We start from the raw sequence: 26,712 nt of genomic DNA on the forward strand, positions 1-26,712 counted from the left end.
TGAGGAAGGATCTTTAAAAAGGTTATAAATGTGATTTTTCCAATAAATGGGAGTAAAGATTAAAAAAGGCAAAACGAGATACTAAAAATGGAGCCTTTGGTAAGGGTGTTAAAGCAAGTAAGTGAAAGATTAAAAGATTTTATTAAGACCATAAAAAGTGAGTATTATGAGTTTATTTATTTTAAGTGAACTCAATATTAAAACATAAACTGGGCTCCCACTCGAAAACCCTAATTAGAGCGTAGCTTTTAAAGGCTATTAAAAAGGGTTATTTAGAAATCATTTGTTATGTTACTGTTGTTATTTTCACCTTGTCTCCTTAGACGAGCTTGCTGGACCAGGTTTGAGCTGCTTGCGGAGACGAAAACCTCCATTAGCAAAAGTTGTGGGAGATCAACCAAGAGTGTCCAAGGGAAATCTCATAGCAGGGGTTTAATTGGAGCTTCAAAGATTTTCAGTTTTGAAGAGATACTGGTTGAAATCTGAAGTGAGGTATTTGTGTGCCAGGCCGCCCCCTATTTTTGCTCATTGATAGCTAAGGAGAGGGTTTCTTATGCATCTTCATCTTGAAGACATCATGACTTGTCTACACCAGCAATACAATTTAAGTTTTCAGCAGATTTAAGGGAGTTAGAATATATTTACTGAGTTTTCTGAGTCAGCTCCTTGCTTGCTAAGCTGACCTCCTTATTGGGCATATTTGGAGCAAGGCAAAGCCATTACCCTTGCTGTTTGGTATTGGTTGTTTAACTTTTTCACCATCGATAAAGATAGAGGTAGTTTTGTTGAGAGTTTTCAAGCTTTTTGAGATTGTGAAGCAGATTTCTGAGTGAGGTGCTTGCTAGTTTGGCTGATCCCTTTCTTGGCCATATTTGGAGGTAGAGTAGCTATTTTGATGCTATCTAATCTTCAGGACACAAGGTTCTTCCCTTTGCAGCAGTTTGCACAAGTATTTCACCTTACTACAGAGGGTTTGAGGATTACAACAGAAAATCAGACTGAACCAGTTCTTACAAGTGAAGTGTTTCAAGGGTCAAACACCTGGTTACTTGAAGGCACACTTCTACACTCTGGGGTGCCTTAAACAAACTTTATACTTGGAATTAGATTTGGAATGTGAAGGACAGATTTGTAGCTGCTGCAACTCATTTTCTGAGTGACCTATGTGGTTGCCACCTTGTGTTCGGACTTGCAATCAACTGTTTTAGAGCTATCTTCGTCGAAGTGCAAAGAGCTTTTTCTGGGTATGCCTAAATCAGATATGTAAAGCATTTCGCTAAACTGGGTTACTTGTTTTTTAATAAAATTTGGAAGTTACAGCTTTGTAGTAAAATCTGGAATTTATTGCTGTATGATGCTACTTCATGATTTTACTTATTAATGACATTTCTAGTTGATAAGAATTTATGGGTATTTGATAAATTGAGTTTTGAAGCTGTCTTAAGTATATTCATTGCAAGTTCTTTTAGAAATCAGAAAACAAATAAAAACACTGTAGTTTGCAGTTTACAATGTTCCCAACTTTGGGGTGGGACATCACAAATGCATTGAATGATAGCCTCCAAGGTTTCATGTCCACCTATAGGTGATGGATGCCTAGCAATCTTGCTGACTTATGAAACCTATAAGTCCTTACCTCCCTGCATCCAGCGTAGACTAGAGTGGAGGCCAACAACATAACCACTAATCTGTCAAATTTCCACATCTAGCTCTGACTTTAATCTCCTTTTATCCAGGCATATTCATTGCATATAACTTTATCTCAAAAGATATTCATTGCATACTAACATTCACATGAGATCTAACTATTATGAACACAAATAGAACGCAAGATATATACGTGGAAACCCTTATGGGAGAAAGCAATGGCAAAATAGCTTCCTTATATACAAGAAACTCTTTTACAAATTAGTAGTATCAACCCACTAGAGGCACCAACCCCTCATTCTGTTTGTGAGAACCTTTCCCACTAGAGGCACCAACCCCTCATTCTGTTTGTGAGAACCTTTCCCACTAGAGGCACCAACACCTCATTCTAATTCATGAGCACTTGCCCACTAGAGGCACCAAACCCTCATTCAGATTTCCACCTTTTAACGGATGGATGATCCTATTCTTCACAACTTATGCTATAATTCTTCTTCTCAACTTGTTCTTCAAATCTACTATGAAATGACTATATGACTGCCGCAAAATTCTCTTCACAATGAAGTTCTTTACACCACCTTTGAAACTGTTATAAATTTGGTCACTAGTCTGCTAGAAAGAGAGCACAATCACTTCCTTATAATCTGCTATAGCATGGTCATAAATCTGCTACAAGGTGATTACAAACCCTTCACAGAAATCTGCTATAAGACTCCTTATATACTTCTACTTATGTCTGTAATGATCTTGATATGAATCTCTCTCTTAAACTGGTGTATGTACTTGGTTTGTCTTCTTCACACATTCCACACACTAATAGACCTTCTTTCTATTCCATGCTCTAACCTCTCTCAAGGCAAAAAACTATATCATCTTCAAATGAGATATTCACCTCAAACAACACATCCTTTCAAATATGCACTCTTTAATACTAACAAAGATTAGTTTACAATCTGCTCTTCTCAATCCTTTTTCAAATCTGCATAATTCAATAATTCATGACTTCTCATATATCTAGAAATTATTCTTCTTTTACAAATTTGGCTGCAGATATGTCTTAGTATTACACACACACCACATAATCCAGAGAGTCATCCATATTAAAAAAAAAAAACTAAACTTTATATAAAATTCTCTAAGCATAGTGCACCTTTTTATATTTTCCTTAATTGCATCCTTCTAAACTATAATCAATCACCACTTTAATGAATCGTTGACTTCGTTTATATTAGTATCTTCATAATAAACTGCACCTCTTCGTACATATAATCATAGCCTTAGATATATTGATGCTTTTATTAGGCGCTACAATTTCTTTATTTCAGCGCTGCATATATAATTAACCATTGACTTCTTTATAAAGTTTTTGCTTCCAAACAAATCGAATTGCTGTCTACTTTATTCATTTTTGTCTTTTTCTTATTTTGTCCTCTTGTGCTGTCTTTCTCTTATGTGGTGCACAGAAAAAACTTTTTGATCGTTGCCTTTGTTATTAAACATAATCACTTCCTTTTGTGATTATTTAATGAATTTAATACCTTATATCTGCCCATTGTATTTTATTTTATTGCTGTGTATTACTGAGGAAGTTGACCAGCATGTATAGTATATCACTTGATCTCTGCATATCACTTGCTACGTATCCAAAACTCTTTCAATTTCTGCATCTTTGATCTGTCTTGTACCACTACTTAATCACTGCTGCATATTAGAATCTTAGAAACCATAGTAAATTGCTCATCAGTTTGGCTGACATAAATTATAATATCAGTCTTCTAGAACAGGACGTATAGAAAACAAAACAGCTTCAACCATAACCACTTGCATTATATCTTTTGACTTTCTTCAAGGAAACCTGTCCAATACGTCTCTATTGATTTCAAAAACCACCTCTTGATTGCTTTATTGTCTTTGTGAATTATTCCACGATTCAGTGGCCTTTGGCCTTAACAAGATATACATCATTTTTTCTTTGATATTGATGCTTAATCTAACAGTCTTGTCCATGCCTGTTTGACATTACTGACAAAAGCAAATCCCTTTGACATCAATGACAATATTTCCAACAGTAACATCCTTGTTCTTGGTGGTATGCATGGGGATGTGCTTAATATGTATGCTTAATATATGAAGCCTGATAATGTTCTTATGCAGATTTTAATAGTAGTATTAATATAGACTGCAATATCTATGACACCCATACTTTATTCATTCATAGTACATGAAAGATTATTATATTAATGGTCCATTCCTTAATTATTCGCTAATGCCTTAGTGTGGATAGGTTGGTTTGTGTAGGGAGAGGCAGAGTAATTGCTCACAAGATGGGTAAGTCTCGAGATGTGGTATGCACAGGGGTTCTTGAAATCTTGAGGGAGAATTCCCAAGATGGAATGTGGACTTGTGTTCCTAAAACCTTGAGGGAGCCTGCTTTTAGATTGGTTTCCAAGCGCCCTAGTGTTTACCACTACAACTGATAAATTAAATACAGGAAATAATAATGTACATGACAATGCATACCAGACACAGTAGTAAAATATATCTTTATTCGCACATGCAATTATTATAGAGAAGAGGACTAGAGATGGTCAGCCAAGGATTACAATTGACCACACTATACCATACTACCTTCCTTGGCGGTACACAACATATTTAAAGGGCCCGATGGTTTCCTAGAGGAACACAACTGTCAACCAACAGACACATAACTACCCGAGAGTGACAACCCACTGAATACAATAAATTAATACATTGCCGGATAACCAAAATTATCAAACATAACAATAAGCATTTTATGCTAACTACATCATCCCCCCAAAAAGAAAATGTCGTCTTCTAGATGACAAGTAAACATCAAGTAATATTTGGGAAGACTAATGACAAGAGTGTAAAGTGTAAACAATGACTTGTACTGACAACCCCAACCTTGTAGTGTACTTAACAGAACAAATGGGGACCTGGGGGCAATGCCACCACTATCAAGGGGTTGCGCCCCTTGCCGGAGCCTGGGAGCAACGCCCCCAGCGATGTCAAGGGGTAGTGCCCCTTGCAGGGTTGAGGGCCAGTGTCCCTTGCGGGGTCCCGAGGCAACACCAAATTACAACCTTCAAAACGATATGGAACTCCATGGCGCACACCAATTTTCTGATTTTTTTAGATGCCAAAAACAATGTTGCAAAAGCTAGAAAACAACGAGTCCATCTTGAAATTCTCATCAAGTTGTACTCTCCCATATGATTATTGTGTTCTCTAACTAGTTTTCCTTTCGTATGGGCTTATCCTCCCGACGTACAGACTTGTTCTCACGCATAAGCTTGTGCTTCTCTCTTGGTTGTACGATGCATAGGTGTGCAGCTTTATACTCACTCCATCCAACTCAACACAAATTGCGTACAGTACAATACTTTTGTCATACGACTCAACAACTCTCCCATTCAGTGCAACACTTCCTTCATATGGCCCAACAACCCCTTCATACAATCCAAAAATTCCTTCGTTCCATTCATACGACTAATGTACAACTCTTCCACACAGTTGACCAATTTATTCATACTACTCATACAAATGAGCACTCTTTTCACGTACGTCTCTTAACTCGTATGAATTCCTTACCCCGTAGTGTACAACAACCTTCGTTCTTCTGTACAGATTTCTCTTCCATACCGTTCTCTCCTCCTCGTACGACCTCTTTGTTTTCTTGTACGACTGCCATTTTCTCACGTGCAGTACACCTTCCTCTCATACAAACTTGTTCATCTGATTTTCTCATACAATGTTTTAATTGTTCTTCCTATGTATGGTGTGCTGCCACAGACACACTGATTTGCCGTCACCTCGTACGCATTTTCCTTCACCTCGTATGGATCTCCTCTCCTCAACCCGTATGGACTAGTTCTCTTTACCTTGTATGGAAAGTTTGTTCTCACTACATACGGAAAACTTCCTCCCTTCACCTTGTACAGACTTTCTTGTACGGTACCCATGTATGATTTTAATTTGTCCTTTTCACACCTTTCATACGGCCTACGTGATTCTCATGTTGCGTATGGGTACCTTGCCTTCCTGTACGGCATCTTCCATGTATGGCTAAGTCTGTACTTCTTTGCTACCTATGAGCCCCTCATACGGCAATATACTTGTGTATGACCTAACTTCGTACAGGTATGATTTCCTTTCGTGTGGGCTCCCTTGTTTGTATGGCCTCTATTTTTCCTTTGAGGGCTTTTCTCGTTCACTTTCGGTACTATCAGATGTAGTATCCATAGCTTTACACGCTTCCAACAATTTCCCTTCAGCAAGGATTGTCGCTTCACGAAAAAATATATGTTGATGAAAATACCTTGTAGTCCTCCATCTACCAATTAAATAGTACATTCAAGGAACTCATCTCATCTTCAAAGAAATCTTCCAACTCGAGCACCCCTTCACTGTTTGGTTCCATGCCTTTCCTTCCCTTGTCCATACTCAACTCTTTGTCTTCATATTCTGATTTAGAGGATGTTAGTTCTTTACTTACCACCTGATTCCTCAGGTTGATGACGTACTTCCTCTCGTCCCTCTTGATTCGCCTTGGCCATAATCAACCATCCTCTTCCAGGGAGTGCGTCGTATGCCTTCTTCTGCAATGGGATGATGACAACTCCAAGAAAAATTGTTGTCCCAATCATTACATTTTGTGCCATTAATGTTCCCAATGGCTCGATGTTGTGTCGGTCAACACCTACCAAGTGTAATGTCAGCGGCCAAAGCGTTGGTCTTCCAAGACATTTCCAAGTATCTTCTAGTAGTACATTTACTCCTGAGCATCCATAGATGATGGTGTTTGTCAACTTCTTCCCCATTATTTCCATCTCGACGATCGTTGGCTTCATCCCGATACTCATAGTCAACAATATTGGATCACTGGCCTCGTTCCCTTCACATGGCAATTTTTCCATCGGTTTCTCTTGTGGTTTGTTTTGTTTCTAATGACTGGAGTTGTTGTCACTGACTGTATTGGTAATTGCCATTCCCAGTTACAGCATAGTTTGAAGAAGGTCTATCACCTTGATGGGTGTGGTTGTCTGTAACATGTGCCAAACTATGTTCTTCTCCGACTCTAATCGCAATGGCATACTTGCAGTTTTGTTGGAGGTTATTCGTTCCTTCACCATCACCTGTTCTACTCTTGCTCTGGCTACTCGGAGTCGTTGCTTCTCCGTACATGGGTCCGAGTACACCGCCTTCTTCGTTTGTGCCGTTGTGATTGCCAACACTGCCTCCTCTTGTTCTGCCACATCCAACATATTATTACCCTTCTGCTTTGGGCAATCGGTGTCTTCATGATTTCCCGGTCCACACCATTTGCACAATAGTTGTACGTTGTCTTTCTTATTATGGCAATCTCTCGGAAAATGTCCCCATTCACTACACTGTCTGCACTGTATTATAGGACATCCTTTGGAGTCATACTGTATTTGATTTCGCCCTCAATAACTACCCGGCGATGCATTATGTGGTTCTAATAGAGTGGACTCTCCCTATGTGAAGAGTACTTGTGTACTTCTCGATTATATGGGCACTCCTTGATTGAATGCCCCAACACTTGGCAAATCTCACAAAACGTATTTCTAGGACAATTACCTTTCGTGTGCCCCTCGTTTTTGCATTCAGTACACCATAGTTCATTACTTTCTTTATTGGTTCCTTTCTCGGCCTTCAATTCTTTCATCATTCTCAACATTTCCCGTCGAAGGGCTCATACGATTTTGGACTTTTTCACTGCTAGCTTCGGTGCTCTCGTCATCGTTGGCCTTCCTCTTCCCTTGGGAGGAGGTTTTGTTTTCACTCTCGATGTCCATCGCCCAATTGCAAGCATCGGTGTACGAGGGCGGAGGCACTACTTTCATCTTCTTGCACAACAAGGATATCAATCCCTCAGTGAACCACCTCTTCTTCAACCCATCGGCTGGTTGGTTCTCCATCTTGTTCAATAGTTCTTTGAGCCTACGATTGTATGTCTGTACATACTCATTCTTCCCTTGTCTAGTGTTGTAGATTTTGACTACAATTTCGTTGTCATCCCTCAGGAGTTTGAACTCCTCCTTGAACACCTCCTTTAGTTAACCCCATCCGGCCTTGTTCTTAGCCCCTAGGTCTGTGTACCAGTTAATGGCAATTCCCCGATGGGTGGCGGGAAATGCCTTCAGCCAATAATCCTGGTCATCTTGACCATTCCTCCCATATTGTTATGTAGGTCTTGCAATGGCATACAAGATCCTCCGATTTGTCCCCTATAAATTTACGGAGTTTCTACTTCTCCTAGGTGTTCATCATTTTGTTCACTCGAAAGGTATTGTGTGTATTCGACCAAATTGGACCATCTCACTCTCACCCGCAGTCATGTGCCTCTCTTGCACTCTCAGCCACCCACGGGTTCTCTACACGTCCACCTTCTGCATCTTCTACACTTTGGTCACCTTCGGCGAGGGACAAGTTCCCGATACGGTGCAAATTGGTTTCTTGCCTGCTTATTCCCTTGTGTGCCAAACCTAGGTGGACTGTTCTAACCACTACATTCCGATGCTTTCCCTGCACTCTCAGCCACGTAGGTTTTCTCTACACGTCCACCTCCAGCATCCCAACACTCTGAATACTTCGAGGCTCTGACTCAAACCTATGCTCCCTCCAACCGAGGGTTGACAGATCACCTAATTGCTTGGTCTTGACCACCCTGTGCCCTCTTCTCACCTTTATTGGGGTCTAAGGGCATGAATCACTCAAGGCTGACCCGACTTCTTTTAAGGCAACGACACCAAAATGTTTACCGATACAACTGATAAATTAAATACAGGAAATAATAATGTACATGACAATGCATGCTAGACACAACAGTAAAATATATCTTTATTCGCACATGCAAATATTACTGAGGAGAACCAGAGATGGTCGGCCAAGGATTACAACTGACCCCACTATACCATACTACCTTCCTTGGCGGTACAAAACATATTTCAAGGACCTGACGATTGCCAAGAGGAACACAACTGTCAACCAACGAACACATAACTACCCGAAAGTGACAACCCACCTAATACAATTAATTAATACATTGTCAAATAACCAAAATTATCAAACATAACAATAAGCATTTTATGTTGACTACACCTTGCACAATAATTCCCAATCCTCTATTAGGGTTAGGGAAGTAATTGTTAATGCATTAGTAGCTTCTGCAAGATAAGACTTTCCTAACCCGTTAATCTCCTCTATTCTGTTTTGGTTTACTCATCTATGCTATTAGATTATCTGATTTATGCTTTCCGAACTGAATATGTTTATCAAACTGTAACATTGATCATGATTATGATATTGACATTGGATAAAGATGGATTAGATCGATGACTTGCTTAACATAGTTAAGCGTCGATCTAAATGCTATCGGGCTAGTAACCCAATAGCATATTAATGTCGATTCATTTATGTATCGGCATTAATATACTATCGGGGTATTAACCCGATAGCATATGTAATGCTATTAGTTATCGAGCTTGTTTGCTTTGATACCGATTCATTATCGGGTGTGTTTATATGGATTTGTTATCATTTACTATGGCACCGATTAGTTATCATAGAACCGAGTGGATCGGTTGACATTTGTAAGAGTCACGACCAAGTGACATCTTGGTCGGACATGTCTAAAAGACATGTCCGATCAAGGTGCCACTTGATTGTGACTACCTTACTATATATGCATCATTCAAAAGAAAGGGGATGACATTGAAATTGATACATGTTCATCCTCCATACCTGCAGCAAAAGAAAGACAACAATATTATTGTCATAGTCATAATACCAAAATCTTAAATACACCATCTTGCATATAACTTGTTCATTAAATTGGAAATTGCAATAACTTTTACAGTAATGAGGATAAACCCTAAATATAATTGGTTATTGATTGTGTTATGAAGAATTAGTTGTTCTCTAATCTCAAACCCTTAATTTAACGCATAATTATATTTAATAGTATATTTTACTTATTGGTAAATTGGCAACCTCCTATTAGGGGACATTACATGATTTCTCTCATCCCTTTGTTTTGTAGTGTGATGCTTTAGGTGAGGGGATTAGTGTAGTAGTACTTATGCAGAATAAGCATCCCATTGCCTATGAGAGTAGGAAGCTCCATGATATTGAGCAATTGTATTCCATCTATGATAAGGAGATGCTTGCCATCATGCATGTGTTGGCAAAGTTTAGGTAATATTTGGTATGTGGAAATCTTCTTGTCAGAAAACAGATCACAACTATTTGAAATACTTCTTGGAACAAAAAGATCTAATGAGCATTAACAAACGCTGGTCAACAACAATTAGGCATATGTTTTTAACATAGATTATGTGAAGGGGAAGATGAACTTTATTACCAATGCATTTTCTAGGAAACCCACCATTTGTTCTTTGGCAAACATTTCAATTGTTTGGAAGGCTCATCTTTTAGTTGAGTGTTCCAAGAATACTTTTGCATGCAAGTCAATGGATGGCAAGGTTCAAGATGACAAATCCAGAGTGGTGGATGATATAATCTACTATGAGGACATGACATATTTGGTGCCTCAATCAAAGTTGAAGGGGAAAATTTTGAGGGCCATTCATGATACACCACTTGCAGGACATCCTGGTTATTTCAAAATCTATAGGCAGGTTAGAAAGAGATTCTCTTGGAAGGGTCTCAAATATGATTTCTTGCAGCACATTTGAGAGTGTATGTCTTGTGAGCAGAACATGTCAATCTATACTTTCCCAATTGGTTTACTGCAGCCATTACCTATCCCTGTCCAAAAGTGGGAAAGTATATCCATGAATTTTATTATAGGTTTGCTTAGAGTGCAGGGAGGCAAAGATTGCATTTATGTGGTAGTCGACAAGTTGACCAAGTATGCGCATTCCTTTGCCATATCATTCAAGTACAAGGCACCTTGGATTGCAGAGTTGTAATTCATGAAGGATTTCAAACTCCATGGGTTACTAGAGAATATCGTCAACGATCAAGATAGCAGGTTTCTTAGTGTTTTCTAGTAGAAGCTATTCAAGTTGGTGGGTACAAAGTTGACCTTGAGCACCAGTCATCGCCCCTAGACAAATGGTCAAGCAAAGATTTTCAACAAATGGGTGGAAGGATATTTGCACAATTACGTTGTAGGGAAACATAAAACTTGGATTAGGTGGTTACATTTGGCGACGCATTGCTACAATAGCACTTATCATATGTCAATTGGGATGACTCCTTTTCAAGCGCTATATGGATGATGCTATGTCATTTGTGGATTTGGCTTTTGGGGAGAATAAAGCTCCTAAGGAAAAGGATTGGATTCAAGAGAGTCAAGACATCTTTAAGTCACTTAAGGATAATCTTCAAAGTGTCCAGAATCAGCAAAAGATTTATGCAGATAAGCACAAAGTTGAGATAATCTTTGAGGTGGAAGATTTAGTCTTTCTCCATCTATAACCTTATAGACAATCTTCTTTGAAGAAGAGTGGTGCTCAAAAGTTGAAGCCTTGCTTCTATAGCCCTTATTGGATTACAAAAAGAGTTAGTGAGGTAGCTTATGAGTTGGAGTTGCTTGAGAATAGTAAAACTCATAACATGTTCCACATCTCTAGCCTCAATAACGCACTTGGACAGCATATCACTTCATCACAAAAGCTTCCACCATTGGATGAGGAGGGTAGATTAGTTTTGATTCTTGATGGTATCTTATATGTTAAAAAGAGGAAGTTGATGAGTAGGGTGCTTAAGGAGTGTCTCATCAGATGGTAGGATTTGCTTGAGGAGGATGTCATGTGGGAAGGCGAGCAGATTTTGCAACATCCTAATCATTGATTGGTCAAGGACAAGTAATCTCAGGAAGGGAGGACTATAATGTCTCCTTTCATAGGGTAGTGGGTGTGACTCGTTTATCCTATTTAATTCTCGTAGCCTAATTTCAGGATATCAAGGAATAAACTAAATCATTTAATTAAATTATTCCAATAAAGTAAAGATTATAGATAGCTTTACTTTGTTTAATTTAATTAAGTGACTTAGGTGAAAATTAAAAGTCACTTTATTATTGAGCTTTAATGAAATATTTTAAATGGGAAGTTGAAAAGCCCTTCAAGAATGTTCTAAGGGAAAATATAAAAGAGGTTTTGGGAGCTCATTTTCTCATGCTTGTTTATTTTCTACTATTGTGGATTTGGAGCTTCTTGTAACATATGAACTTACTGAAAGAAAAACAATGCAATATTTTTAAGCAACTTGCACTAAATAAAATTCAGCTATTTGCATGTACAATTTTTTTGAAATGTAATGGCTATCTATGCATTGCAAGAACATTAATAAACATGATTAACCTATTGAAGGAAAACATGAATCTGGAAAATTAAAATGACATATTCCATTTTCTAGCTTATTGAACAATTGCATCATATAGAAATAAAGAGAAGAGTTTAAGAGTCTATAGTGATTTGGTTTACGGTCTAATGTCTTCATTCAAGTCTCGGCTTGATCTTTCTAAGGGAGAGCATCATCAAGGTGCTTTTCTTCCAACCACAGACCTGGCAGTCCCAGGCACCCTTTTCTTACATAAGTGGCCAAACCCTTCACGAGGGTGTAGACATTGGGCTAGGTCTAACTGCCATCTGAGCCTGGTGTTTTGAATCCTACATGACTCTAGTCAATCACACACTATAAGTACCTCCTATCTAGCATGACCTCTGACTAGGAAGTGTATCTAGTTTGAGTGAACTGACTAGTGCATGCAAAGCCTTATGCTACCTTGGCCAAAGGTTTTGAACAAATACAAGCACGTAGAACATGCAGTCATAGTTCACCACCCTACTCAACTTGTTTCTATTACTCATAGGCAAGCAATTTTGATAGAATTATATAGCAACATTAGTTCTGATTCAGGAAACATATTCCACCAAGTGCTTGAGTTCTAATTACTTATACACTATTATCCTATGTTATCGGGTTCGTGTCTTTGCGCCTAGGGTATGCCCTAGGTGTCTCGGGTATGTTGTGGGTACACGGGCACACACCCACAGCATACCTCGGGCGCTTGGGAGAACCCAAGTGTACCCAAGGTGAACTCACAGTTGTGGGTCCCTGCATAAAAAAATGCCCAATAACTTATAAAAAAGCCCAAATGACACTAACATAACATTCTTTTTACTTATTTGTTTGACTAAATCCCTAATTCCCCCCAATTTTTTTGCATCCAAAAACCCAAAAATGCCCCGAAAAGCATCATTTTTCCCAATACAAAGATCATTTTGCTCTCTTCACTCTCTCTTTTCTCATTTTCTCTTTTAAAAAAATTTGCACCCCTTTCATCATTGGGTTTTTCCTGAGTATCGGGTTCACAGTTTTGGCCTCCAAACGCGGACCAGGCCCACGTAAGTCCAGGTTCGCATTGGGTTCGCCCGAGTCCGGCTAGGGTTCACCCTTTTGATTGTGGGTTCTCCCTGGTTTCGCCTTCTCTCTAGTTTCGCCTTCTCTCTGGGTTTGCCAAGACGAACCTAGAGAGAACCCACAGTCAAAAGGGTGACCTTAACCGAACCCGAGCGAACCCACAGTCTGGGCCAGTTAAGTCACCAAAAGGTGACTTTTTCATATTAAAAAACTAAATTTTTTTTGCCTTTTTGGGGCCAAAAACCTTGATCCGCCCTCGCTAAATGCATTTGAGACCCAAAACAACTTCATTTGCTCATCTATTCTCTCTTGGTTTCATTTTGGCATTTTCAAGGGCAAGTGATTATTTTTGAAGGAGATTGTTCGTGGAGTGCTTGACGAAGGTGGAGAGCTTGCACAAAGGAGATTCAAGCACTTAAGGTAAGCATTTATCCCTCTTCTTTGATCTTTTAACGAATGTTTTCAAGCTTTTGAGGAATTTTCTCAAGTTCGTTCTATTTTTTTTTATAATGCTTTTTCATTTTTACATTAGCTTTTACATTGTGTAATATTGCATTTTTTTTAAAATTTTGGCAACAAATTCGAGTTCTGTGGGTGGGGGGTACAAGACAATAAACCAAAAATTTAAAGTTGATAGAGGATCTCCTTTATGGAATTATACTACAAAACATTAACAACTTCCAGGAGGTGGGGGATTTGAATGGGATTGTAATTTTTGTAAAACCAATTATAGGTGCTCATATTATCGAGTGAAATATCACTTTTGTGGCCTATTGTGAAAGGGATTAAAATGTGTGAAGGGCCAGATGGAAATGGGTTGTCTATAACACAAATAGCAGCATTGATTAAAGAAAAAGAAGATGTTGATCAAGCTATAGCAAGAGAAAAACTAAGACCTAATCCATCTGCAAGCAAAACACCAATGTCTTTACCTAATGATCGTACAATACCAGATTAGGCCCCAATCACCCTTTCTTGAATATACCCGCTATGCAACATGAATTTGAAGTAGATAATTTCAATTCCAGCAAAAGAGGCCCATTGGATAAAGCATTCAAAATGGAATAAAGAGATGTTGTAGAGAAAACAATTGAGCGTTGCCTCTATGCCAATGGTCTTCCTTTCAACTTGGTAAGATAACCATATTGGCGGGAGATGCGGACCGTAATCAATAATGCACCTACAAGTTTCACAAGTCCTGGGTATGAAAAGGTGTGCACCACCTTATTGGCAAGAGAGAAGAATTTTGTAGAGCAATCATTGAAACCAATTAAATATTCTTGGGTTGAATCGAATGTTTCTATTGTTTCTAATGGATGGAAAGATGCTAGAAACCGTCCATTGATAAATGTTATTGCAGTGTCCCCCAAAGGGCAATAGTTTTTAGGGTAGTTGATTGTGTGAGGGGCAGCTCAAAGATGCAGAATACATTTCCAAAATCCTCTTTGATTGCATAGATATGGTAGGACATGAAAATGTTGTCCAAGTCATCACAGACAATGCAAAAGTTTGTAGGGCTGCAAATGCTTTGGTTGAACAAAGATACACAAATTTTTTGGACACCATGCACAGTACACTCCCTCAACTTGGTGATGCAAGCAATTGGCACTCAAATAGACTAGTGAAGGATATCTACCAAGAGGGTGAGGAGATCCAAATGTTTATGACAAACCACCATATGTCACAAGCCATTTTCAGGAGCTTCTCGAGGTTGAAATTGTTGAACGTAAATTTAATTTATCTATTTAAATTTATTTATGTAATGTATAATTTTTTTTTATATTTTTTAAAATGTGTTATTGACATTTTTTTACATGAACCTAGGTTGTTGAGGCCCAATTTGCATCACATACAATAATGTTGAGATGTCTTTTGAAGGTGGAAGAGGCATTGAGTGCCATGGTTATTAGTAACCAATGAAGTATTTGGAAGCAATCAAATTCAGAGAGGGCCAATGAGGTTAGGGATTTGATCTTGAATCTCAACTGGTGGGATAATGTGGAATATGTATTGAACTTCACTGAACCTATCATGAATATGCTCAGGTATACTGATACAGATGCAACATGTTTGGGGGAAGTCTATGATGGCATGGACACCAGGGTTAAAAGAATCAAAGTCATAATAGCACAAAGAGAGAAGGACATCCAAGAAACATTTATCAAAAGGGTGGAACAAATAATTCATGATCGATGGAACAAGGCATCTCCTTGCACATGCTTTATCTCCCATGTACTATAGCAGTGAAGTACTTTCTTTGCCAGGGAGAACTAAACCATATAGAGATGTTGAAGTCGCTAGTGGGTACAAGCGGGCAATTGCTAGACTCTACAGTGATCCTGAAGTGGTGGACACAGTTAGGAAAGAGGTTGGTTTGTTTATCTCAGGAAGAAGTCATAGTCCTTGTGCTATTAATGACCAATCCAAAATGGATGGAGTTACATGGTCCATGGTCAAGAATTTATGTTCCTTCAACCTCTTGCAATCAAGATAATATCACAAGTTATTTTACTTTTAAATATTAACATTTGTATTGTAGACTTTATCTTTTAAGTTTTTAACATTCTTTAATTTATTTTGCATTTTTTTAATTTTAAGTTTTGTTGGTTCTCTCCAATTTCAACAGGTTGCAAGTTCTCTCGCTGCTGAATGGAATTGGAGTACATACTCCTCTATCCACTCAGTGAAGCGTAACCGGTTGGCTTCAGAAAGAGCAAAAGACTTGGTTTATATTCATTCCAATTTGTGTCTTCTAAAGCATAAGGGAAAACAATACAAGGAAGGGGCAATGAAGCTTTGGGATGTAACTCCTGAGTGTACCAACTTGGATGCAACTGTCGATGATATGCTTAGAGTCACTTTAAATGATGATGATGAGATACCTACAGCTGATGGAGCTAGTGGGAGTGGCACTTGTTTGGGTTCAAATGACTTTGAATTTGAACTTGGAGCGAATGATGATGATGATCTTGATCTAGATCCTTTTGATGATTGATGAACATTGAAGAAAGAAGACGATTACTATTTTTTATTGTCAATTTTGTAATTGTAATGATTTTCATTTGAATCGTGAACTTGGACATATATGAACCTATGATACATTGATATATATTATATGGCATATGAGTATATGCCATAATATGATATTATTGAAATTTTGAGCTATCAATTGAAATGGCATTTGGCATTGATCAATGATGAAGTAGCATACTAATAAATGTGTGTGTGTGTGTGTATACAGACGAACCCTCCCATGAACCCAAAAGGCAGAAAAAAAAATTTCTCGAACCCACAAAACGGGTTCACGTCCCCGAACCCAAACTGGTAACTTAGGGTTTTTCTCACATCTTTGCTGCCCCTCAAACCCATTAGGGTCTCCACTCCCAAAACCCCACTACTTAGTGGGATCTTGTCATATAAGAAATTTGATTACAATGAGGGGGTCTGGGAGTGGAGACCAAAATCAAGAACATAGACAACTAAAATTATCACTATTAAATGCCAACTGATAAAGATAAATATTAAATATTTAACTACCAATTGGCATTTAATATTTATCTTTATACTACCAAATGTATTAAGATTTACAATTTTGTATAATTCTTTAAATTTTTTGTATATATAATATGAATATATATTTATATATATACATGTACAAATGCACCCAAACCCATGTACTCAAGGGCAAAAAAGGTTTGCCCTTACCCACATACCCAATTCTCATACTCGTACTCATTCCCATACCCATACCAGCAACATAGCTATTATTCTATTCATATAATTCAATAGATTTTATCAATAAAATGTAACTCCAAGGTTATTGATAGGGTTTACCCTATGTTACCAAGCTGTCTATGTATCAATTTCATTACTTTAATGACCAAGAACAAGTACACATTTGGGATAGCCATGAGATGGCCCTAACGCCCCATGTACCCTATGTGTATGTATTGAGGTCATAGGGTTGTGCTCAGCAATTTTTGGAAGAACCTTCAACAACAAAATAAAGAAGTCCAAACTTTTAAAAAAAAAATTGCATGTGACCATGGGAGCCACACCTTTCCTACATGTGAAAAAAAATTACAAAACCCTCTTTTGCCTCCATGTAGGTTAGAGGATGCATAAGATTAAACCATTTCAATAACTTTGTTACAATGATTCAATAGTGCAAAAAGAAACATATGGCATCTTACTTATTGCCACCAAAACTATTGACATCCCCCTCCCTTAGCTACATTTCATTCTCCTTCACCTTGGCCCAAGGAACAACATTTTTAAACTGAGAGATAGTATTGAACACATTTTTGACACGCTCTTGCAAACATCCACAAAGAGCCTATCCTTGCAAGCCCAAGTCTGACATGATTTCATCCAGATGTCCTACCACAAACCTATTTCTAGGCATCATGAGAATTTCATTGGCTTCAATTGTGGTGGCTAGGAGCTCGAAGGAAAACATTCTCCCTATGTCTATAGAACTAGCTTCCCAAAGCTTTAGAAAAGGTATCAAGATGTAGTCCTTATGAATAAAGGTATCAGCTATGACCCTCACCACCCCTTATGTCCATAATGTTTGGCAAAAAGATGTACACTACAATATTGCTAAGTTGCCGGTTCAGGTTCGAAGAACCGGTACGCTGGTACAGCAAAATTTTGAAAAGGGGTTTGGGTTCGTTAGTACAAAAACATATATATATATATATATAAGGATGAATTAAGATTAGCATGTCACATAGCATCATATAAACAACAAAACAGACATAAACTTGTAATCTAGCATCATGATCATACCATAATAGCATCATATACATCAAGTTTAATATCAAAATGATAAAATATTCAAGTATCATTGTTTCAACTTTCAACAATTTTTAGTTTGATCATCAAATGGATTCTCTAATTCATCATCCGCATTGTCCTCCTCATCATTGACATTGACATTAGATGAATCAATGCCAATGCCAATGCCACTTACACTTGCACTTGCACTTTAAGTTTACTTGCTATCTGAGTCATCAAATGCAACAAGCTGAGAAGTGAAAGCATCCAAATCAGTATGCTCTGGCTCTATATCCCACATCTTCGTTTCCCCTTGCTTGTAGTCATGTTGCTTAAGCGAAATGAGTCAAGTTAATGTTTTAAAACTCACTTTTAGGGTTATATTTTAATTTTTTATGTGGTAGAATTCAAAAAAAAAAAAAATTGCAAAAAAAAAACCATTTTTGGGCTGTCAAACCCTTGGGTTCGACTTGGGTCCTCTTGGGTTCTACCTAGTCCGAACCAGGCCTGTGAATCACAGACCCTATCTGGACCACAGGCAGACTGGACCAGAACCTTGGACCAGAACCCGACCGGACCAGTACCAGGTGTCTAGGGGGCCGAACCCGGTAACCTAGCAATATTGTTAAGCCAGCATTTTCAAACCTCTTGTAGACAATCCACACCTATCACCTTGTGTATAGAGCTTTCAACAAGAGGGAAACCAATGATAAAGAATCCTCTGAGCTGCTCTAGATGAAACCTTGCAAATTCTAAGTCTCCAAGTTTCCAAGCATGATATATACCCTTAGATTCATGGCTGCAAACAGCATCCACCAAGGGCTTTGTTTATCATTTGAGACCACACCTATTTAACATGAATATATCTTTTTATCACATGCTTTGGCTACTACCATTCTATCCTTTCCACCCTTAGTTCCCAATCAAGATTTATATCCAAATGCATTACCATAGCCTTCAGCTTATCTCTTTCAAGAATGTTTGTCCGTGTCAAAATCCTTCCATGTTTGTCATACCTTAAAAAGTATAGATACGTGTGGTTTCAAAGCCACCATCCTTGTTTCACCTTGGGAGACCTGTCCTATTTTGCTTGAGCATGGGATATTGCCCCTTATGATGAATCTTGCCTTTCTTGACCGGTGAATTATCTAGGGCTGCCAAAACTTACTCTCCTTAATGAAATAAACTTTTGTTTATTTTTATAAGTCAAAGTGCTCAATTGCATAGTCGGTAGGTATCATGACTAAATAGCTAACAAAGATAATACATTCAAGTTGAAAACAAAGTCACATATATGTGGATTTGAAATCAAGGGGGATAAAATAGAAAAATCTGATCTTGAAAACCAGAATTTTGACAAAGTTATAAGAGGTTAAGGAAGACAAACTATTGATGACGAAGATATCTTAGTCGCTGCTGAATATAACAAATACTTAATATTGAAGATTATATACAATTGCTATGGAAGATAACAGATAGTTGCTGATGAAAATATTAGACAATTGCTAATGAGAATAACAGTAGTTGCTAATAAAGACATTTTTATGCATTTTTCAATATGTTGGAATTTTGGGCACAGTAAATAAAAGCGAATTTTATTCTAAACGTTATTTTCCAGCCACCCAAGTCTATTTTTAGTTTTTTTTTTTTAATTTAAGAAACTATTTTCATGCATCAATTTGCTACTTAAATCGCTCAGATTTTGGTTTTATTTTTAGTTTAATCCAATTGGAAAACAGCATATAAGATGACTTTTTAATTATTTTGGGATTGTTTTGATTGTTTTTCTCGATTATTTTAGGGGATCAAATTCTACATAAGATGCATCGTTTCACTCTATTTGTAAGAGATTCAGAGAGAAAATCAGATTGTAATTTCAGACTCAAGAGAGTTGATTTAGGAATAAATAAAAGTTTATTGGTCTGTGCATATTAATTTCTTGGTAGCCCTTGTCGCAAACTAAATTTGCCGGCGTTGAGTAATTCATTGCCACAAAACCCATATATACTCTACTTGTGTTTCAGCTTTCATTATTCAATTTTCATATCTTAATTTTTCCTGGATTTATGTTTAGATTCACATACCCATTGCTCCAACACAATATTAATAAGTAATAACATGACAAAAACATTAGCTGAAATAAATTTTATAAATCTGACAGGAAGAGAATCATAGTTTTCCAAGGCTTCAACATTCATGAGTTAACTATAAAAAATGATAAATTTCTTCTACCCGTAAAGTCTGTCTTAAATGGATATTCTCTTGATTATTACAATTAATATAATATCAAAGGTATGAAAACTCCACAAAAACCATTTGTTCTCTTGTATTCATTTATTTCTCAATCTCTTCCCATACCAAACCAATATAAAAAATAATTTAAAAATATTTGGAGCAACAACATATTGATAGTAATTGCAGTTATGTTACCATGAGAAGAAGAGTATTTGCAGTGTAATGGGAAATAACCTTATCATCTTGGTATATTGTTGCAGTTGCTTCAATATATGCGACAGCCTGATACCTAAGACAGTGTACATGGCAGTATAACAAATATCAGATTAACTTAAAACGTGAAAATAAGGATATAGATCAGCGGACAAAATAATACATGAAAAATAATATACTTTTCTTTTGACAAACACAGAAACAGTTTGGTACTGTTAGAAGAAGCCTCAACTTGTTATTTTCTTTAATCATCCCAACAAAATCAAACTATCAGAGGGTTTTTTTTCAGCCATGGGAACTCCACAAACATTAAGTGAATTTCCTAATCTTAGGAAGATAACCCTAGTCATACTTGTTTTTTTTTTTCTCTAAGCATTTCAATGAAAATGGACTATTATAGAGCTCCATTGAAGTCATGGGAACACAGCAATGAAAAGCTCCTCTCTATGAATTGTTGTCGGGTAAATTTGTAATTGTTAAGTTGTTGTCAAGGGATCGGCGGTTAGCCGACAATTGCTGACCATTGGCACCCATAGCCAGTCGACAGCCTTATATATGTCTGTGTACTTATCCTCGAGATATGTTATGTTAGACTGGAAATGCTATTTTGGAGATACATTGTAATTCTTTGATCAATGAATATATACTTGTGAGTTCTCTATACATTGTGCATATGTGTACTGGTATGTTTACTTGCATTTTGTTATATTCTTAACATGTACTCTAAGGGACAAACATTTGACGTCGTTGCCTAAACGAATCTAGAGAATGAATTACCCAAGGGAATGGTGGACGTATGACATGGCGAGAACCCTATAATGGGCCAACCAGTAAGGGAACAAAGCACTAGTGACAAAGAAGTATTCGAAGGGGAAAGAGCACTGACAGAGGACTGTGCAAATATACTGAAGGCATCCATTCGGACTTATGCCCGTAGGGAGGCAGAACGTGTAGAACTTCTCGAGAGTGTGATCTGGGATACACTCAGGGTAAGTCCAGAAGTGGATCGTCTTATGTGCCACTTACCAAGGCTTTTAGCACAACACTTTATTGCTCTCCACTTCCTGCGTGAAGAGGAAAATCAGGAGGATCGTCACCAGCAGATCTTACAGCGATTTGAGGAAAGGACCCGACGGGAAGAGGAGCGTGACGAGTGTCATCAAAGGCAGCAAATCCTCAATCCATACAAAGAAGGTAATTGATGTGAGTAACTTTGAACAAAGATAGGAGGCGTGTGCCGCAAGGACAAGAGTACGACTATGAAGCTATCCAAAGAACATTAAGGTTGGAAGAGCAAGCCAAGCGGAGACGGCAGTTATGGAGAATTGCAGAGGGATTAACTGAAGCAGACCACGGGAACACAAAAGGGTTACCCGAAGGAAACCAGGAGAGTGTCGAAGGATACGAAGTGGACCGGAATGTCTAAGGGGATACGAGTGGGAGATTGGTTGAAGATGACAAAGTATTTGAGTTGACTGAAAACACTCGACCTCATTTGGGAAACTTGACCCTCACATTACAAGACAGTGAAGGAGTGGAACCAAAGACACCGTACCGAAGGGGAGTCAAGGGGATCAGAGACCAAAAGGACACAGAGTGAGGAGTACACCGAAGACAGATGCGTAGAAGATACGGGAGCAACTGAGAGTGTCGGGAGGACACCAAGGCACCGTAGTCAAAACGTTATGTTCGTGTCCAGTGCACCGAACTTGGGAGCAATTCCAACCGAACCAAGTCCAAGTACACAGAGTGGGTCACAGGGAACAACCACAATGTCGAAGAATCAGAAGCTGCCAAAGTTCACTGGGGATGGAACGGAGCACCTCGTACGGCACTACAAGACGTGTGAAACAATCTTGTTTGCCAATGGCCGGACCAACCAGGATGAATGGGTGGTACAATTTCCCGAAACACTACAGGGAGTGGCAATAGACTGGTTCTTGGAAGTAGATAGAACCAAGGTTGGCATGTGGCCTGACCTGAAGAAACTATTGCAAGCAGAGTTCAAACTGCTTCGTGATGATAACGAAATTGTAGCAAATATCTACAGTACAAAGCAGAGCAAGCATGAGAGTGCGAGAACATACAACCGACAGCTCAAGGAGCTGCTTGAGAAAATGAAGAATCAACCGACAGACGGACTGAAAAGACGTTGGTTTGTGGAGGGATTGAAATCTTCCTTGAAAAAGAAGATGAAAGTTCTTCACCCAACCTCATACAAGGATGCTTACAAAAGAGCTATGGATATAGAAAGTGAAGACAAGACGTCACAAAAAAAGAAGAATCGATCGGGTGATGATGATTCTTCGGCGGGAAGCAGTAGCGATGCAAAAGCAAGCAAGAAGGTGCAAGCATTACAAAACGACATGCACCGAATGATGAAAGAATTCAAGGCCATGAAGGGGAGGAGCAGCAAGAGTGAAGGGGAATTATGGTGTGCAGACTGTAAGGAAGAAGGTCACACTAAAAGCACATGTCTTGAAAAGGCCTTTTGTGACATTTGTAAAGTATTGGGACACTCCACCAAGGAGTGCCCATAAAACATGAAGACTAGAAGTGCACAAGTGCTCCTTGCGTAGGAGAAGCCATCAACTGCCGCAACAGTGGCCACCCCACATAATCCGCCCAATACATTGCATTATTTGGTGCCTACCGAAGCAACCGAAAGGATGGAAAAAACAATAATATCAGTCGTCGGGTACAGTACGACGCCAAAGGCCGACCAATGATCCAATGTCGAGCCTACAACGAATGGGGACACTTTGCCAGAGATTGCCCAAAGAGGAGAGTTCTCAGCACCTGTGCATATGGTGTGGTCCCGACGACCACGAGGACGCAAATTGCCCAAAGTCGGGAGTAAACCTGTTGACTATCGACAGGACAAACGAGGAAGGGATGTTGGCAATCACAAGAGCACAAGCAAAGAAAGCTACATACCCAGATTCTCGTACAGAAAAGGAGAGAGTACAAGAAGCTAAGGCCAACATTGAGAGGGAAATGATAGAGGAGCGAAGGGGAACAAATGACACCACCTATACTTCGCTATGTGTGGAGTCTGAGTAGAATATCCTAAGACAACTATTACAGACAAAGGTGCCAATAAAGATTAAAGCTCTTCTGGGGACTTGTTGGTGTACGTTTTATCATATACCGAACATTAGACTAAAATATCCAAGGATACTCTATCCTCTCCTGAAAAAAATCACTACTTGTGTCAAGATTGCGAGAAAGACCACAAGGCGACTCCAAGGTCTATATGTGCGAACAAGCGACTTTATGTGGATACCTTCTTCGGTAGTGTGTGCTGAAATACAAGGGGGACTTACGCTTGACAACTAGTATCATTCACAAGCTAGACTTAAGCGAATTAATCAAAAAATGCTCTTTGTTTCTTTGATTTTCTGATTTGGGATTTCAAAAAACCTAAAAAAGTATAAGGGTTTAGGAATTCTAACTACTGCTAAGCTATTCCTATGAACTAAAGAGACGGAAAAGACTGGGTGAAACTAGACACGACACTTTGTTTCGCCACACTTGGACAACTACGCAAAGTGGGTGCAATCTTCTAGGGTTGTGCTTAAGATTTTCACACTTGTGAATAATACCAACAATTGAACAATATTACTCAAAGTAGAAGTTAAGTATCCACATCAAAAGCTCAGGCTAACTTTACACATTGAATGAAAATCATCCATCCAACAAAAGTATGAGCAAAATTTCACCAGTCTAAACTATCAATCCTTCATTCATCTAACAACTTCAAAGCAAATTACTTAAAGCAAATCTATTCTTAGTGTTGAAGAAAATATGTAACCATGCAACCACTTGATAACAAATAAGACTTCAAAACAATACTAATAATGAACTTTTTATTATCCAAGTAACTCTATGCAACAATTTCATAAATCTCTCCACACTGAAATGAAATGAGAAAATGAGTTTATATAGAGTTTACGAAAATAAATGAAAGGCCGAGATCATTCTAAGATCAACGGTCGAGATTGAGACAACCTAACCCTAATTAGAATTTCCCAAAATAAAATCAATATCTAGTACATGCAAGACAAATGGCACAAGGTGCTATTTTTTAGGATTGCACCCCCTTCTCATATTGAGAGGCAAAAAGTTCAATGAACTTGGACACAATTTGATTGACCTCTTCCATCGTGACTTGTGACAGCATGTTGACTCTGAATTCTACTCCTTCAAAATCATCTGCACATACAGCAAAAGTGATTTCCCAATCTAATTCCTATTTTTGGAAAGCATCTCTCATAGACAAGAGGTTTGACGCCTTAGCCAGATTCTGCTTCAAGACTGGTCCAGTGGAGAAGATTTCTTGTGTCTTGTCCTTCAGGTTTTCTAACTTCATATCCTTCACTCGGATAGTTTCCTTTTCAAGTATCTCTGTAGCTACAAGGTAAACCTTGTCTTGAATTTCTTTTATCTTCTCTTCAGCTTTGTCAGCATCTGCCTTAACTTTCTCCAAGACTTCACTGCAAGCAACCAATGTCCAGTACCAACTGTTGAAGTCATATGCAGCTCTTGCTTCTATTACATTTCCATCAATTAGTTCTTGCTTCGAAATTCCTTTCAATTCTCTACGGCATGGAATAATTCTCTCTTGGATGTCCTGAAGGTCGGCCCATGCTTCTACCATGCTTGCGATCCTACAGAATAAAGAGAAGGTTTGTCCATATGTTAGTGCTAACCTTTCCACAAATGTGGCTACTTCTTTACTTGTTCTTTCCATCCATGACTTGGTCTCAGTGGTTGTTACTGCTTCTTCCTCAGAACTTCTGACTATTTCTTGTGGATGCAAGAGTGGAGGAGCTTCTGGATTGGCTTGGTTAAGTGGCTTAGTCAAGTGTTGAATGTATACTCCCAGGCACTCAACTTCTTTCTTATATTCCTTCTTCTTTTCTACTTCCTTGTCCACTCTTGCCTTCATGGAAGCAACTGAATTATCCGAGTCTTCAGCTTCCTACTTCTTGGGAGTTGGTCCTAAACTGATTGCAGTGACTTCATATTCATGGGGACCAATATCTCCCTTTGCCTTGTCCACTTTTGGCACAACAATTTGCATTGTCCTACAGCCGGCTTCATCTCTTTGGATGGTGGAAAACCTTCTAGTTGGCTTCTTGGTGGCAACCTGATCTAATATGCCCAATAAATCTGCCATATCATCCTCTTGAACTTCTATTTCTTGTGTTTTTACTTTCAATCTTTCTTTCAACCAATCTGGAACAGTGGGCTGCTCAATGCCTTCTACTTCCTAATTGCCCTTTTCACACATGATATCTCAAAGGGCGAAAATCATTCCTTCTTGAAATTCACATTCCTCAATATCCATTTCATTGTTTGATTCCAATACTTATGTGCCAGTAGGAAATGGAGGTTGTTCATCTTCTTGATGGATTGAAACTATGTTTTCTTCGTGAACTAGGGAGAGAATTTCCATCTTTGCCAATGACTTATCAATGGCCAATATATCATTTATGTTTGTTGATGCGGCAGAACGAGATGGTTCTAGCCTTTGTTTCTTTTGAGCAGGCCCTTCATTCACAACTGCCTTCCCTTTCTTTCTAGCACTCTCAATTGATCTGGCACTTTGAGTTGCTTCCTCATTTGAAGAATATCCTTCAGCTTCACCCATCAAGTCATAAGTCAAGATTATATTTCTCCGTCTTAATCTATGACATTGGTGATCAACCCACCACCTGGAATATTTCATAACTGGCCGCAACAAGGTGATCAAGTATACATGCTCCGGTTCTTGACCATTTGATAGGAGAAAGAGGTGCATGCTCATCCAAGCCAGGCTAAATATATTTTGCGTTATCTTCTAGCTGATCTGATACAAGGAAAGGTTCAGTCGTTCCGATCAAGCTTACTGGCAATCTGGAACATACTCTTTTCCTGATGTCAAATTCATCTACAGCATTTGTCCAAAAATCTTCTATGTCCACTCTATGTCTGAATCTTTCTCCATTCAATGATCCAATATTGTTGTGAGGATCATAGTTAACTCTGGATCGGTAGAATGTAAAAGGATACCACTGCATCTCTAGCTTGGCACTTTAGGCTACCTGTGTTGTCGAACAAGACCCCTCCATATTTCCAATAAAGAATGGAAAGGTAATTGCTAACTTCTGTCTTATTCTTTTGAAACTCTGATATGTTTCCAGTTGTCTGAGAACTTCAAGTAGGACCATCATGTTGGTTGGATAGATTGGAAGTCGGTAACGACGACCGTCAAAACCTTGAACTCTTATCTACGTAAATTTTAGAAACTGGATAAACCAAGATCCATACTTGCCGATTAAACTTTTGGCTTCAGGAGATAACCTCTGGTGAGTTCCTCCTTGTAATGTCCTTGTGATGTACATCAAGAATGCA

The 26,712-nt window shown here is 38.5% G+C and overlaps 1 protein-coding gene across 6 annotated transcripts in view; it reads right to left on the reverse strand.

Moving 5' to 3' along the window:
* Positions 1-26,712, reverse strand: part of LOC131039366 (uncharacterized) — a 336,970-nt gene that overhangs the window by 86,189 nt on the left and 224,069 nt on the right. For 4 of the 6 annotated variants that reach the window (XM_057972093.2, XM_057972095.2, XM_057972090.2 and 1 more), the window contains one exon: positions 20,296-20,389. In XM_057972093.2, coding sequence (XP_057828076.1) covers positions 20,296-20,389 — 94 coding nt within the window. The remainder of the gene's footprint in view (positions 1-20,295; positions 20,390-26,712) is intronic. The other 2 variants (XM_057972092.2, XM_057972091.2) reach the window with 1 other exon arrangement.

Source organism: Cryptomeria japonica, chromosome 10, assembly GCF_030272615.1.
Source record: "Cryptomeria japonica chromosome 10, Sugi_1.0, whole genome shotgun sequence".
Classification (NCBI taxonomy): domain Eukaryota; kingdom Viridiplantae; phylum Streptophyta; class Pinopsida; order Cupressales; family Cupressaceae; genus Cryptomeria; species Cryptomeria japonica.